The sequence below is a fragment of the Ischnura elegans genome, chromosome X (assembly GCF_921293095.1).
Source record: "Ischnura elegans chromosome X, ioIscEleg1.1, whole genome shotgun sequence".
Classification (NCBI taxonomy): domain Eukaryota; kingdom Metazoa; phylum Arthropoda; class Insecta; order Odonata; family Coenagrionidae; genus Ischnura; species Ischnura elegans.
In genome coordinates, this window is record NC_060259.1 from 3,688,169 (window position 1) to 3,704,911 (window position 16,743).

Sequence of the window (16,743 nt, forward strand, 5' to 3'; positions counted from 1 at the left end):
TGAAACAAGTAAAAGAAGTTCAGCAGTTGGTAACCTTCTGAGGGATCTGAAAGGAAGTGGTTGATACCCTTTCAAGGAATCTGGAAGGATTCCACAAAACCAAACCGAAGGGGAAGAAAAGCCTTTCTTCTCTTTTATACCAAGCAATTGCTTGTGTGTGTCTATGGGTATTAATTTATTGGAATTAAAGCTGTTCCCTAGCTCAAGAAAAGTAATTTCACTATGTTTCACATGTCAAGAAGCAGCTAGGTTATTAACTCATCCACTGATGTATATATTCAGGCCTGTGTAAGTTTTTGGCTAGTGTAAAAGACACAGGAGACAGGCACCAAAGAAGACAGTCAAAAGCTGCTGTCCAGTATTATATTTGTAGGTAGAGAATGCTATTAGATACCTATTGAATTTACTTAAAAAAAATTTCATTCCTACTCTCTATGGTAAAAATGTATCATTTTTTTATGTGATTAGATGCCATATGATTTGACATTTATAGGCTTTGTATTTTACATTTCTGCTTTGCTTTATATTAATGTTCTAGATGTGTAGTCATTCCTTACCATAGATGAAAACCAATTTCATTTGTAAACCTCTGGCATTAGATAAAAAAACCATTATTCCGAGATAGCGCAATTGGAATGAGTCTAAGTGTGATGCCCACATGAAATTGTTTTTTAGTAGTTCGTTCTTATTTCTCTTGAGCTGTGATGAGCTCATATACACATTAAGCTGTTACTTTTTAATAGCACTATTTTAAAATCTTCACAACCAATTCGAATATAGAATATAATAAAAATAACGGAGAAAATTATTTCAGCTTTTCGTTTGAATGACAAACTAGTTTTTAAATAAATGCATTTAACCTTAGGTCATTTCCATACTCTGACACTATGAAATTTTTTTGTGAATAAGAAAGGATGGTGTGAATGGAGAGTTCTTTTGGCTGTACCATTTTCCATGTACAATAAGTGGCAAATTTTGTGTGCCATTATTCCATGCTTTTAATTTCATTTATAATATTGCACTGCGCTGTCAAAATGTGAAGTGATGACTACGCAGATGTACATATAATATGCGGGTTGCTTAAACTCAAACTTTGTTGACTATTCTCACCCATTGCAGTACCATATAATTCCTTACATCAACTTTTAACTCCATGTATAAAATGCTTTAAGTTAAAATCATCGCTAGTTTAGGAAATGGGCTTAGTTGCAGTAATTTCTTCTCAACAGGTTTTTGTCTCCAAAATCAGCCTGAATTTTTGCAAAATTTAAAACTTTGGGGCTGGAAGCAGTGGTTAATATCAACTAATTTTGAATCTGAGACCCTGATACAAGTTCGAAACTTTCCCTTAGCTTGAGGCAAATATGATCCTGAATAAAGTAATTTTTCGGCCCACCCTAGTGTATGCAGTTGTATAGCTCATATACCCTACATAAAATGTGTATATTCTGTAAAAAAATCATATGCAAAATGTATACATTGTTAACAGATTATGCAAATGGTGTAAAATTTACAGTTTATAGGATATGTATGCAAGGAATACACTGTATACAAAAGGCATGCTTATTTTAGAAAATGAGTATAAATGGTATTTTTTGTTCAAAACGCAGTTTGTGGGAAGAGCGACTATTTTGAATGAAATTCACCCTTTTTGGGCTACAACCCTATCACAGTGGAAAAGCTTGTGCTTTCCTAGGGCCCCTAAAGATGCACTGGCAGGATTAATTTGCAATTATTCCTGAAAGAGCCACCCATGCCAGATAGGTCAAAGGGCAGGAGCCAGACAAAAGGTAGTCCACGTGATAGTGTCACATAAAAAAACACTGTTGGAGTGGAAGTGGGAAAGCCTACCAACATGGAGCTTGATAAAACGGTGAGTCTCGGATGGAGTGGTGGGACCTAGCCCCCCTTAAGGGCAGGCGTCTCAAGTGGCAGTGATGTTGGTAGAGCCCCCACCACTGCTCCGACGTTATCCTTGCTCGGAGGCTCCTTGGCTAGCCTCCCCCTCGTCACTACCTTGGATCTGCCACTACAGCCTATGTTTTGTTTTCTAATGAAAAATGATTCATGAAATATGATTTTACATGTGCTTTTTAATCAACTGAGGTGATGGATAAAAATGAGATCTTTATCTCAGTGGGATGTAATTCTCATGTCCCCAAAACCTGAATTTTGGGCTCCAGCCCGTGATTTCAACCTATCAATTATGGATTCCATTGATAGTCGATTCCACGAATAATCTATTTCCATTAACACTAAAACATCTGCCCATTGCCATTTTCACATCCAACTATGTATCACTTAAATCATACAGCGTTCTCACTTTAACAGTGTAGTGTTCAGTGTAATTGTGTTCGCTGTTAGTGAAATTTATCTGCCTCTGAGGGTCTTTTGCTGGTTTCAACAGTACCTGCATTATCATATACCCTAAATTAGGAAAATTCACAATTATGAATTTTCCTAATGTATGAGGGCATGAGCAGGTTAAATAGGTGCAAATTGTCGTTTAACTATTGTTAGCCTAATTTAGTTATTGCATGACCAAGGAAAAATATATTATTGTGCACTTGATTTTAAGAAGGATTTTTTCATGAATGGAAACTAAAAGAAACACTGGTGATTTCAAAATATTACTTCCATTTGAAAAATTTCATGACAACAATGAAATATATATATTACATATATATGTATATATATAATATATATAACAGAATAACAGTCAAATAAAAATGCTCATGCAATTCTATCCTTTTTCTGTACATCAATAAACTATACATTTTTTTTAACAAAATGAACACAACATATTTTACAATGTTAAATGACAACATGAAGGCATTACCACTTCAAAAATTCAGTAACAGCAACTGGCCAACCTACAACTTCGTACATTACTAACGGCAGTGCTAATTTTTCATGCCCACCAGCAATCAATCAATTATGCCACCAGTCTTCCATTGACACCAGTTCCATGTATTTACACTCTGTTCCACATCCCTTGAGATCACTTCACACTCGACTCAAATCACTTTCCCTGACATTGGATTCACAGACAAAATCACAGCAAGATTTCCTATCTTAGGTGAAATACTAATGCTATCTAAATAAAAACCTTAACAGCATTTATTTCAGAGCAAAAGTAAAACAGCTGGTTTATGAGAAAAAAGTGAAATTGACTTAATGGTGTATAAAATTGGTCTTATTCGTTGAAATAAAGGCACTGCAACCCTGAATAATATGACTTAAAGAAACTTCTGGATCTTAGTACACAACTTGAGAAATGCTTCCAGTGAAGAGTAAAAATTGTCAATTTACAAAATGTATTTGGGCATAATTCAGTCTAAGCATAGTTATGGAACCCTGAAGTTACATTGCATACATTGGCACGGAGAGCAGAATAATTCTAAGCTGCAGAAGTGGAACAGAGTGTAAAAAAATATAAATCCTTTCGCACATATTTTGTGCTTGTTCAGCAGAAACAGTTTAATTAATATAAATTAACTTAGACAACACTTGCATATTATCATCAATATTTTTACAATTGAGATATGAGGATCCAAAGTAGCAAAAGAAGATACACCCATGCCTCGTATAGCGCAAGGGATGCGTTCCTTGGGGTCTTTGCGCTATACGAATTTGCGTTATACGAGACATGGGTGTAGTCGAGTAGAAGTTCAATCACACTCTACAAAAAATTTGAACTTGAATTGGGAAGAATTGTGGCCTCAGGGCAACATAGACCTCGTTGACCTGTTAGTGTTGAAGGCCTAAAAGGTTTGTGGTCAAATTCCTAACCAAAGGCCATTTTTCCCCACGTAAAGTGCACGTGACTAATTCACCAAGCTGAAATCCACAGGATCACCATAATGGGGACAAGACATTGTTCCTCCATATATACTGTAGCTAGGGACAAAAGAGGAAAGGCATAAGCATAACTTAGAGAGACTGCTACTCAAAGCCCAGCAAAAATGACAAGAGGACAACATTAGCATGAGTATTATTGCCGCATCTCCATTCCATTAAGTATGTATGTACTTTGGTTGAATGAAAAAAGTAGCACCAGTATCTCTCCAAATAACGCAGAGAAAAAATTGAAAAAGCAGAAAATTAATAAAAATATAAATCCATGAGTATTACTTTCATGCATCTTTAAAAGCTATGGAATTAAAAAAATAATTGGGTGAAATAAACATACAGAAATACACATTTCTGATATAAAAGCATGGAAAAATAAAGGAAACACTATTTCATTTGATAATAAAGCCTAGGAACTGTAAAGTACATACTGCACACATTTCATGTGCACATGGTCATCCATAGTGTGTACTTGGAAAGCCCAAAATAAAAAAATATAATAAGCAAGTGACATTGTAGAAGTACCCCATTCATCAAGGCACAAGAAATGAGGGATAGCAATGAAATCTCTATGCTCCTGATGCAAAATAACCTCATAAGTTGTCACAACCCCTATGCAACCCCTATAATTCCTACCTGAAAACTTATCACTTCTAATTCTTTCAAAGATTCAGAGTCCACTTCCTTTTCCTGAAGTATCTCCTAAGATATGGACGCGATACAAAGAGTTCATTTGCTCTAAAAATATGAATGTGAGAACAGTATGAGGGCCCAGCCTGGCATAATAAGGAGTGAATCCCTTCCAGAGAGCAAAGATCCCTTCTCTTTTCACCACCTTGATGAGTACATCTCCAGCTCCACTATACTCCGGTCTCCCATCAATCATTCTCATATTCTGCACTCTAGACGGAAAAGTGAATTGCATTATTATAGGAAGATTCGCTAAAAGATATGAAGACTTACTTCTAATCAATGACTTACCTCGTCTTGGCAATGTCAACAGGCATGGATGCAGCAGTAGTTACAAGTCCCGATATCATGCTTGCCACAAAATGACACATGACATTATCCCGAAAGTAACCTGTAATGTTGAACACATGACAATTCCATCATATAGGTATTGAATGGTAATATTACCACAAATCAAGTTTATTTTTTGAGTCTACCAATCATCTACAATCACCAAAAACATGGAAAAGCTATCATTTACACAGGGGCTGTCCAGGAAGCAACAGACGCTTTGTCATGGTGTGGCAGTGGGCGTGACTAAGGTCTGTTCACTTTATCTTTGCGGGTGAGCTGGTGTGGCTTAACCGAGTTGGGGTGAGAGGAGGGAAAGTTTATCTACACGTGACTTTCCCTCTCCCAATTAGCAGACAGTAGGCGTGGCCTAGCACTTCAGAATTTCAGTCGCTCTCAGACCTCCGTTGTGTCAACTTCGTGAATCTGCTAGCTGTGTTGCCAAATCTTGCGCGTTCTCTCGGTGCTCTTCGATTCTTCCATTTAAATCCAACTTATAACTTACTGTTCCTTATTCTTCCACTTCAATCCTTTTCCATCACCTTTCCAGAAAATTTTTATTCACCTTTTGCATTCCCATCAGCACCGACTCCCTCCCTCCACCTATTCCCTCTCAGTACTTTTCCGATCCCTTTATTACCAAACCCTCACCCTTTTCCTCAACTCAATATTTACTTTTGGGCATTACAACCTATACAGTTTTGTATACCTCTGATTTAAAAGAGTAACATCCGAGCATGTTTATTGAAGGCTCCGAAAGTGACTCCGAAAATATGGACACTGACGGGAGGGAAGACGAGGAGGTTGATTTATTAGCCACACCACTCCAGCAATAAGTTACAAAATAAATTATTTAATAAAATACCCGTCGTGCTACTTTTCTCCATTCTTTTTGCATCCTCACGAATTACCTTGCAATCCCCATTTATCAGAATGTTATGCTTTGTATGACTTTCACCAGCGGTCTCGCATTTAGCGGACAATATCCTGGCTTCTGAGATGGGATTATCCTCAATCCCCTCTAAATAAGTAGCTATACATTGTATGCATTGTTTCGCCGCCAGGCCCAAAATATCTGTGGCCACGTATAAGTCACACCTTTTCAGTGGGACACTAGGGTGCCTGTGTACATTTGGCAGCGTTAAGGTCGCTCCTGCTCTCTCTCTATCTCGGTACTACCCCTTCCCCTACAGCGAGGCCCTCCGATAGTGTCCGGGATCTCACGAAAGCTGACCCGCAGAGATAAAATGAGCAGATAATAGCACCTCTATCTTGGCGTCAGTGTTTCTACACTCCGTACGCAACCAGCCAGGATATCTTGTGCATTGTTCTCATCGTAATTTGTACACAGTATAGTATATAATGAGCACTAAAACTGAATATCATGCCAGTTGTCAAGTGCTACAAGCTCTGATAAGATTTTTGTTGGGAAAAATTTGCAAACCAATTGAAATTTATCGCCAGATATACCATGTGTACGGTCAAGGAATAATCACTCAGAAAATTAACACAAGTGATACAAAACAAGCCTTGGGGAATACTCTACAAGAAAGTTTTGATTCTCCAAGACAACGCTCGTACACCCATGGCCAATCAAACCCAAAAGCTCTTGGATGGTTTTGGATGAGAAGTTTTCAATCATCTGCTGTACAGGCCAGTTTTAGTGGTGAGGGACTACAGAGACTACCACCTGCTCCCAGCAATGATGGTGTGGCTCGCTACATAAGGATTTGATACTGACATTGAACTGCATGCCGGTGTACCCAAACCAGTGTTTGAACTCATTGACGGCAGATTTCTGCAGAGAGGGCATTGAAAATTTTTTACCACGTAAAGAACATTGCCTCCATTTAAATGGGGATTATGGAAATAAATAGCCAAAGAGTTTAACTTCAAAATGAACATGATAAAAGTTGTTAACTTCCCTTTCTTATTTTTTATTTCAAAATGTCTGTCACTTCCTGGAGAGCCCTAATAGCAGCTTAACTTTTAAAATATTCTTCACAAAGAAATCACTGGCTTTGAACTTCATTCTGAATAAGAACTTCTGAAAATCTTTTGACTGATTACGAAGGAGTTATAGTTAGCCCCTAGGCCCAGTGCACACAATGCGACTGTTATGCAACTGCAGTTGCAAACCAGTTGATTGCACAACTGTTTTGTGACCTCGACAAAAATGAATTGGAGCTAGGAGGTGCACATGATGACTGATTTTTGACAATCTCTAACTAATCTGAAACCAGTCACAAACAATCGAGGGCCTGCAGTTGTAGATCATTGCAGACTTCAGTTGCACATGACCACATTTGGCGGCCGTTAAGTGTCAATCTTAACATGAGTGATCAAGAACTCAACATGATGGTCGTTGGAGAAGAGGAGAAGTATGAAGTTCCGTACAACTACTATCTAATGTCTTTGGTATAGATAATAGTTTTAAAAAAAGTCTACTTCGCCTTAGTCCGACATAATAAGCCCACATTGCCATGCCAGGGCCTTAAAAACAACACATACCGCAGTAAATAAACACTACCCATTGCACAATAGGTGCAACTGATTCACAACCAGCCCTCTGTCAGTACACCTGGGTGCAGACAGAAGTTTTGTTTTAGTTGGAAACTGGTTGCAGATGCAACTGTAGTCACAAAATAATCGCTCCATATCTGCTGGGCCTTATTCTAAACAGCTAGTGCCCTATATGATACACACTTTTCTGTCCTTAAAATTTAGATTAAAATTTCTTGATCAAATCACTAAAAAAATACAAAAATATTACTTATAATACATATTTTTAAAAATATGAGAAATCTCAACTAGCAGCAAATACCTCAAGGGGTGATAATATCATACCAGTTTTTGAACAAATCAAATCATCCAATTCAAAAATAAGTAACTTTAAGGGTTACCATGATACAATCTCACTCACCTTTGGTGTTTGATAACATACGAAAATACTGAACCATTAACAAACTTAGAGATGGTAATCTTGAACAGATATTATATCTACTGACAGAAAATAGATTAGGACATTACCCGAAGCATGTACAGTCATTTTGATCAACAGTGAGCATAAAAAGAATCATACCATCAAAAATTTGAGAATAATAATTGCAGAGGGAAGAGTTCTCGGGTTTAACACTGGGTCCAAGGGTAGATTTTTTCTGACTTCTAGAGGGCAAATGCTGCCATTGTCTCCACGGTGATGGAGCAGCTAGAAAGTTCTCCAGTTTGTATAGAAAAGATCCAAAGACAGGTTGGCTCTGATTGATTCGTTTTTCAGCAGTTTCATTTCCTCTTTTCTCCAAAGCTTTTCATCGTTAGTTTCTGCGTGGTGCTCAAATGTCTCCGTTGACTCTTTTGGGTTCCATACTGATGTCCACAGCTTCTTTCATGAAACAATTCCAGTACGTTTTCCCTTTTCAGGGAATGGTCATTTATTGGAAGTATATTCTGCATCCAAAAATCAAGAATGTTTCACCACTGCAGACTTTTCTGGATGGAATATCCGGACACATCTCTCATGCCCTTGCAGGCATTTTTCTATTGTTAGCCCAGTCATCGCTAAGTATGAGTGACCGCATTCGCATGGGACTCGGTAGACTCCAGGTGTTGTGAGTCATAAGCCATAATAACATGATCACCATTCCATCCGTTCTGATTGATTGCTGCGATTGCTCAAATGACAGTGGCATTTGAAACAGTAGACGGGAAAAAAATAAATTTTCACTCAATCATTTTCTTCAAAGGCTTCAGGGTTGGAAATCCCATTCCTTTCCTCATCAGGTACATTCCTTTGCATTACCACTGTCTTTCAGCCAATCAGAATGCACAGTTGCTGACAACAATTGCAACTCCACGTTTGGTTTTTAATTTTTTGCTTTGATTTTGATGGAACGACACTTCTAAATAAGGACAGCAATATAAGAAGCGAAGAAAAAAGGGACGGCAGATGACCTTGTGATTCAGAAAATGCCGTGTCGAGCAATCACTTTTTTGGTCTCTGAAAAGCTATAACTAGAGGTCCGTGAATTTCGCGATATCGCGAAATCGGTAAATAAAAATGAAATTTCGTATTTTTTAATATCGCGCACTGTAGTGATTTCTACGCCAGAATTTGCCGTTAAACTTATCACAGCCTCTCTCTTCGATTCCCATGTATAAATCCTGAAATATTTAGAATGGGGCGCTTTCTCACCTGAAGATTTAGATATTATGAATTAAAAATGTGCGGAAAGAAATTTAACGCGGCCGCGGAAGAGCGGAAATACAAGCTCACGCACCCGGCATGCGACGCATTGGACTGCGTTATTGGATAACTTGTTGCAGGAAAACCTTGAGTGTGGGTCTAATGTAACAATTTCGTTGACTTAAACACGGCCGCTGGCTGGGAACGGGCCGCCATTCACGTCACGGCCCACAGCGTGGCAGAGAGTAGTCTCGTCTGAAAGCGGGCTGAATTTCACGGCGTCGTGACGTGAACGGCAGCCGGCGAAAAGTCGTTTCGTCAGAAAGTGGCCTCAATGTAGCACTGCCTGTATTTCACACCGTAGACCGCACACCGCCGGGCCGGATACAAATGGGCGCCGTGGTGACCACGGCAGCCGTCAACAGCGCGATTCGATTCGTTTAAAGACATCCATAGATACGTATGGTTATTTGAAAGCGCAAAGCACTTGCAGCTGGGGGAAGTGAAGGAAGTAACAGAAAGGATAGGAGGAGAGGGCCGGATACAAATGGGCGCCGTGGTGACCACGGCAGTCGTCAACAGCGCGATTCGATTCGTTTAAAGACATCCATAGATACGTATGGTTATTTGAAAGCACTTGCAGCTGGGGGAACTGAAGGAAGAAACAGAAAGGATAGGAGGAGAGGGGGTTCTCCTTATTAGCGGATGGATCGTCAGATATTAGGCTCTCCACTGACTGAGCTAAAATGCAAAAAAAAATCATTTCTACATTGGCCAAATCTAATATCTAATTCTTCAGGTTAAAAAGCGTCTCATTATAGATGTTTCAGGATCGATAAATGGGAAATAATTTTTCAAGTTTCTTTGAATCCGATTGTTTTGTTATGTGCACTTCTTTCCCTGCCTTTCCTGACCGATTGGCAACAGCTGTAATCAAGCTAAGCGATTTTGTTGTATCTAGCTGCTGTCCTACCTTCCCTCAACACCTGGGTGAGGGGTATCGAAAGGGAGCCCACGACATGTAACATTTTGGACAATTTGTAAGTTACACAGTACTAAGGTTATACCGTAGCTACCCAGCACTCAGTTTGAAAACACCATCGTGATAGGTTGTGTTTTGCGGTTGGACTTTTTTTTATCATGGTTCCAGCTTTAGATATCGAATGAAGGAAAGGAATTTTTAAATGCCAAAAGCTAGTGATACCGTTCATACCAGGGCAAGTGAATTCAGCTCAGAAGGATTTTATACGAAATACAGAGTATTACTGTGCAAAGTTTGCAATAAAAGATTTGAATTTGAAAGAAGGTGGTGTACAGGAATAGGGTAGTTTCCTTCATCAAAGAAAACGAAAGGCATTGATTGCGATTCGTTGCCCACCATTAGTGTATTCATAATACACAAATTATTTGGTTTTTGAAATACCGGTTTAGACAAATGGCAAGGGTCAAATTTTATCCTCATTTGAAAAAGGCCAGATTGGCGCCCATGCGATTCATCTCCACGTGACGTCACAGGGACCTAGTTTCTACACGTGAGGATAGGAGTTATACATCGTCTGAGGTTACCAATGCATGCATGAGGCACAGAGCTCAGGGAAACATGTCTTAAGAATCACCTATTAAAACTGGCTAAGGTCGGAAAGTTTTCTTCGTTTGATAAGGTATTAATAAACCTTTTTTAAGCCAAGCCCTACCATTCAGCAAGGTACTCAGCTACCCGCTGGCATCCTGCGTCCTATCAGCGCTCAGAGCCTCGATCAAGGTCACCTCACAAGGCAGGAGGGGGAACCAGAAATGCGTTCCTACTTACGCGTCGCGTTTTTGCGCGCTTGAAATTTTTCACTTTTAATTTAATCGCGAAAAATAGATATCGTCATTTAAAAATCTAAAAGCGTGAAAAACGTACTTCAGGAGTAATAATCTTTCGATTTAGGCAATAAAAAAATAATAACCACCCTATTACAAGTGTTCCTTCGACACCTGAACTCACAACATCATGGAATCCAATTTACTATGGACATGGAGAAGGAGCAGTCATTAAATTTTCTGGATGTCCTCGTGACCAAAAAAGACAACGGGGGACTCGGCCATGCTGTCTACAGAAAGCTTATGCACACCGACCGATATCTAAATGCAGCTTCTCACCATCATCCCAGTCAGAAGGCCTCACTAGTGGCTACATTGGTCAACAGAGCGTATAATATCTCTGATGATAACTCCCTCTCCACGGAGATAAAGCACCTTACTACGGCACTCCAGAAAAATGGATATCGGAGAGAATTGGTCCTTAAAAGGACCACAAAGGAAGAGGAAAAGCGACGCAAGGCCACCATAGAAAACCAGAGTGATGACAATGGAGAGGCAGAATCGTCAAGGAAGCTGTACGTCATCATCCCTTTCATTGCTAGAACGTCAGAAAGGATCGCCAGAATATTAAAAAAGCATGACGTGGTCACCAGATACAACTGTGTGACCAAGATAAGAGACTTCCTCCCTGGGCCCAAGGACATCATTCCTCAGGAATTGTACGAGGGGGTATACAAGGTGCCTTGCTCCTGCGGGAAATCCTACATAGGGGAAACTTGCCGCTCCATGCATGTGAGGATCAAAGAACATCAAAGGGCGACGAAAAACAAACAATTTCAGCTCTCTGCCATCGCCGAACATGCATGGTCAGAACCTGGCCACGACATCAAATTTGAGGAAAAGAAACTTTTAGTTAAGGAGTGTCAATACTTCCCAAGACAAATCAGGGAAGCAATAGGAATTCAAAAAACACCATTGAATTTCAATAGAGAAGATGGACACTTCCTTCACAGCGCGTGGAAAAGAGTAATCCAAGAGAGAGCCAATCAGATAGAAGCGCCCAGTCAAACAGCCAATCACAGTGCAGCTCCCATCCAGCCTACCGTATATAAGCGAGGCAGAAACCGACAGCCGACACCTTCGACCTGAAGACGCTGGCAGGATAGCCAGCGAAACTGTTGTCAACCAACAATCTGACGCGGAAGAAAACCCGGAAGAAATGCAGAGATCAATCAAAATTGTGTTAAAAGTTAATTAAAATGCTTCATAAAAGCATAAGTATTAATGAAATGTGTACCATAAAATAATAAAACACCTATAAACGTGGGAAAATTGTAGCATTATAATAACACTGCCAAGATTTTCTATAACACCGAAAGCACATGGTTTAGAAACGAATTTTAGCAAAAAAGAAAACCACTTTCACAGACCTCTAGCTATCACTAGAGCTACGAGGGGGGACCCAAAATTAACCGGAATGAAATTTGATCAGTGCATCCCTTTTATGGTTTGGGATTCTCCCGCTAGATGAGTGTGGATTCACCCTTACTGAGTCAGTGCGTGAAATGGCATGGCTTCAGAAGATTGTAGGGAACCCATGTGACAGTTTTCACTCTTGAGTGTTTTTCAATCTCTTAGATTTTGGATATGGATGATATTTGAGAGTAGCATGAGGTGTTAAAATTTTATTTTCTACTCGGTAATAGTGCATTGGATGTGAGTGATATGTTGTCTACGGCTAGCAAAGAAGATGCCTTGAAAATAACTCAAGTGAAGAGTAGCATGTACTCACAATAGGGTGGTTTCCTATTATTATTTTATTGACTAAATCCAAAGGTTATTACTCCTGGAGTACGTATTTCACGATTTTAGATTTTTAAATGACGACATCTATTTTTCACGATTAAAGGAAAAGTGAAAATTTTCAAGCGCGCAAAAACGCGACAGGTAAAAGTATGAATGCCGGGAAAAAATCCGTGTGACGTCGTTCTGGTTCCCGCTGCCGCAACTGAGGTGACTTTGGGGCGAGGCTCTGAGCACTGATGTGACGCAGGATGCTAACAGGTAGCAGAGTACCCTACCAGATGGTGGCGCTAGGCTTAAATAAGGATTATTAATACCTCATCAAACGAAGAAAACTTTCTGACCTTAGCCAGTTTTAATAAGTGATTATTAAGACATGTTTCCCTGAGCTCTGTGCCTCATGCATGCATTGGTAATCTCAGACGAGGTAAAACTCCTATCATCTCGTGTAGAAACTAGGTCCCTGTGACGTCACGTGGAGTGGCATCGCATGGTCGGCAATCTGGCGTTTTTCAAATGAGGATAAAATTGACCCTTGCCATTCGTCTAAACCGGTATTTCTAAAACCAAATAATTTGTATATTATGAATACACTAATGGTGGGTAATGAATCGCAATCAATGCCTTTCGTTTTCTTTGATGAAGGAAACTACCCAATTCAAATGCTGCAACATGTCGATCAAAGAAATTCAACACTTGCGTAGCCAGGGGGGGTCCAGGGGTCCGGACACCCCCCCCCCCCCAAAATATAAAAAAACAATTATTTTCCTTCAAAAAATAAAACAACATATTGAAGAATCGTGAATTTATAGAATATTCCTTGAAAAAATGAAGTTTTTTCGATTATGAAAAGTGCTAAAATTCGTTTAACACCCATTACTTAGTACCAAATTTTTCAAAACATTTTCCCCCTGGTTTTGGCCCCCCCCGAATGAAATTCCTGGCTACGCCACTGACATTCAACACCCAGGCTGGTCTTCCTCATCCAGGACTGTTGAAAATGCATAAAAATCACGTGCCCTTGTGTACGAGGAATGGAGGCAGAACTTACTGAACAATCTCGTCTTGCGTGCAGCTCTGTGCTGTGCATTTTAGTTGAAGATTTGCAAATGAGCCAAATCAAGGCAAAATTCATCCCCCGCTTGTTGACTCCTGATCACACCATTTTGGGCAAATAAACCGTTAAGACGTCGCTTCCTCACCCACCCTACTCATCAGATCTTGCATCTTGTGCTTTCTTTTGCACCCAGGATGAATAGGGCAACAAAAGGGAAAGTTTTTGATGACATTCCAGAGGTGAAAATAGAATCAAAGGCAGGGCTACAAGGCATCAGAAAGAACGAGTACCAAATATATTTTGCGCAGTGGATAAAATGTTCGAACCAATGTATCACTCTGAGGGAATGATAGACTTACTTTGACTCAGACTTACTTTGCCAATTTGAGGATTGTATTCATTTTTATCACAGGTTTGTGGAATGATTCTATATTGTATTTCCTCAGTGTCCTCGCTACATCTTTTGGTGGACAAGTCGGGTAGACAGGCTCTTAATAGAGGTTTCCCCTTATATTAATTTTCCTCACACCTGGTCAATTAGGCTCTCGCAAGGACCTAATTCATATCCTGGTCAGTGTATGTGGTCAATCTGAGACGGTTCATATTTGCCTTGCGATGATCTGTATCGGAAAATTGCTGTGGACTCAGTAGGAAAGCCAAGAACTCGTTCTATGATCCATTCGTTGGGAAAGCCTGAGATTCTTTGTTAATAATTTCTGTTTATGCCTTGAAGTAAACTCTTACATGCAGGCATAGATATGGTGAAGTCCAGTGGCAAAGCATCCCACCATATCTGGACTCACCGACGACAAAAACAAAATCAAAATTTTGTGACAACTTAAGAAAAGGTTAGAAAAAGACTTAAAGGGTGCAATGGCAGTCTTTCTATTTCTTTTCCTAAGAAACAATGTACATAATAAGGTCAAAAACAAGCCATGTGTTCTTTGGGAGAATCTCTCCACCCAGCCTCTCCACTGGAAACTGTGTATAGGTCGGCTGGTCATTGGGGAGGTCAATGAATCCCTGCTCATTTGGCCTCTCTTGATCATGCTCAGCAGTTCTCGTTAGGATAGGGGAGCAAAGCTAGACCAGAGGGTGCTGCATGGACAGCTCAACACTTGCCCCCCACTAATGACACCTGACAACATGCCAAATACACAGCACAAACAAATGCACTGCATGACCTGACATGGCATACAATGATCAAAATGAACACTATCATACTTCTATAGAAAAAATCTGCTGCGAAGGATTAACTCAAAGCACTTAGGTGTTTATCATTAATCCTTTGCAACAAAATTAACTTGAAAGATTGTGAACGGCCAAGTCAAGAATTCCACTACATTTAGAGCAAAATTTAAATTGGTATGTCAGTTTCCTGATGCCTGAAAGGTACACAATAAGTATTTTTGCTAATGTCCAAATCAAGTGCTAGGTTTGAAGGTACCCAAAGTAGAGGGGTGGACTAGCTAACAATGGGTCTCAGTCACAAAGTGATCTAAGGGCCCCAAGGGGCATACAACAGTAAGAAACAGCACAGGATGCAGTGTTAAAAGTTAAAATGTGAAAACCACGGAGTTGAAATGTGAGAACTAAACCGACAAGGGAGTGAGTTTGGACCTCCATCCCTAATGTATCTTCATGATTACAATGTTGAGAGTGCTGACCAGTACGAAAATAAAGACACTTGGGCTGTAACCACAGCAGGGGTCTCACATTTTCTTTCATTTTATAGTTCACCTACTTCCAGGGTCCAAGGAAAATGGAAAGCACTGAAGGCGCCCTGGGCTTCCGGAGTCTGTCTGGGGCCTTGATAGCATTGACCTCACAATTTTTAACAATTGCCTCATCCATCCCGGCCAAATTTTGCAAAATAAAAGGGGTACTCTAGAAACAGGCCATCTGCCACTAATGCAATGACAGAGCATTAATGCTATGCTTCTCGTCAAGTAAAGTTAAATTATGCATACACTTTTAAGCAACGAAGTGAAATATTTCATAAATCATTCACTTTAGAAAAAACCATTTTGTTTCCTAACAAAACCGAGGTGATGTGAATCTGTACCTAAGTTGCATACCATAAAAAGAATCACCCTAATGACTTAATTTCAGAAGTAATTCAATCAATTTTTGTCACATTTCAGAAGTAATTCACATTTTTTTCAACATAGGCCAAACCTGAATCCAATAAAACTTGTTTTGCTTGCGAGTATGACGCTAGTTGAGCTGCATTGACGACCATTGCACGACCCATTGTTGGCACAGCTCCTCTCCATAATGTGACTATACCCTCCTCTTGAGCAATTCTGACCAATGCATTCCCCACATGCTTGTACCCTCTTCTTTCGGTAGCAGGCAAACGACCATCAGCCGTCATTCGTATTAAGGCCACCTGTCAAAATGATCAAAGATTCACCCATGACCAAACATTACAGTTTACATCTCAATTCACACTATACACATTCAACAAAGAAGTAAAAACTAGGGATGGGTCGAATAGTAGATTTCTCGAATTCGAATATCGAATTCGAATATTAAATCATTGCTCGAATATTCGAATACCTCGAATTTCGAATACCTCGAATACTAAACGATGAATGTGAAAATGTTTGACTAGGTCGCCTATGCAGCAGGAAACCCAAGATTTTGGCGAGTAATTGTGATTGCCTTTAAAGGATTCAAACAGGAATTTAGCTGATCAATGGAATATTTTAATTTTATGTAAACAATAGGGTAGTTTCCTTCATTAAAGAAAACGAAAGGCATTGATTGTGATTCGTTACCCACCATTACTGTATTCATAATATACAAATTATTTCGTTCTAGAAATACCGGTTTAGACCAATGGCAATGTTCAATTTTACCTCATTTGAAAAAGGCCAGATTGGCGCCTATGCGATGCCACTCCACGTGACATCACAGGGACCTATTTTCTACACGAGAGGATCGGAGTTTTACATCGTCTGAGGTTACCAATGCATGCATGAGGCACAGAGCTCAGGGAAACATGTCTTGATAATCA

General features: G+C 39.7%; 1 protein-coding gene across 2 annotated transcripts in view; it reads right to left on the reverse strand.

Annotated features, from left to right (window-relative positions):
- Positions 1–2,738: 2,738 nt before the first annotated feature.
- LOC124170970 (mitochondrial 2-oxoglutarate/malate carrier protein-like) overlaps positions 2,739–16,743 on the reverse strand; it is a 32,235-nt gene continuing 18,230 nt past the window's right edge. The window contains exons 4-7 of one of the 2 annotated variants that reach the window (XM_046550060.1): positions 15,900–16,113; positions 4,834–4,933; positions 4,489–4,754; positions 2,739–3,900 (exon numbers count right to left, since the gene is read on the reverse strand). In XM_046550060.1, the coding sequence (XP_046406016.1) occupies positions 4,523–4,754; positions 4,834–4,933; positions 15,900–16,113 (546 nt within the window). In that variant the 3' untranslated portion in view covers positions 2,739–3,900; positions 4,489–4,522. Of the gene's footprint in view, positions 4,755–4,833; positions 4,934–15,899; positions 16,114–16,743 lie in introns of both variants that reach the window. The other variant, XM_046550059.1, reaches the window with a different exon arrangement.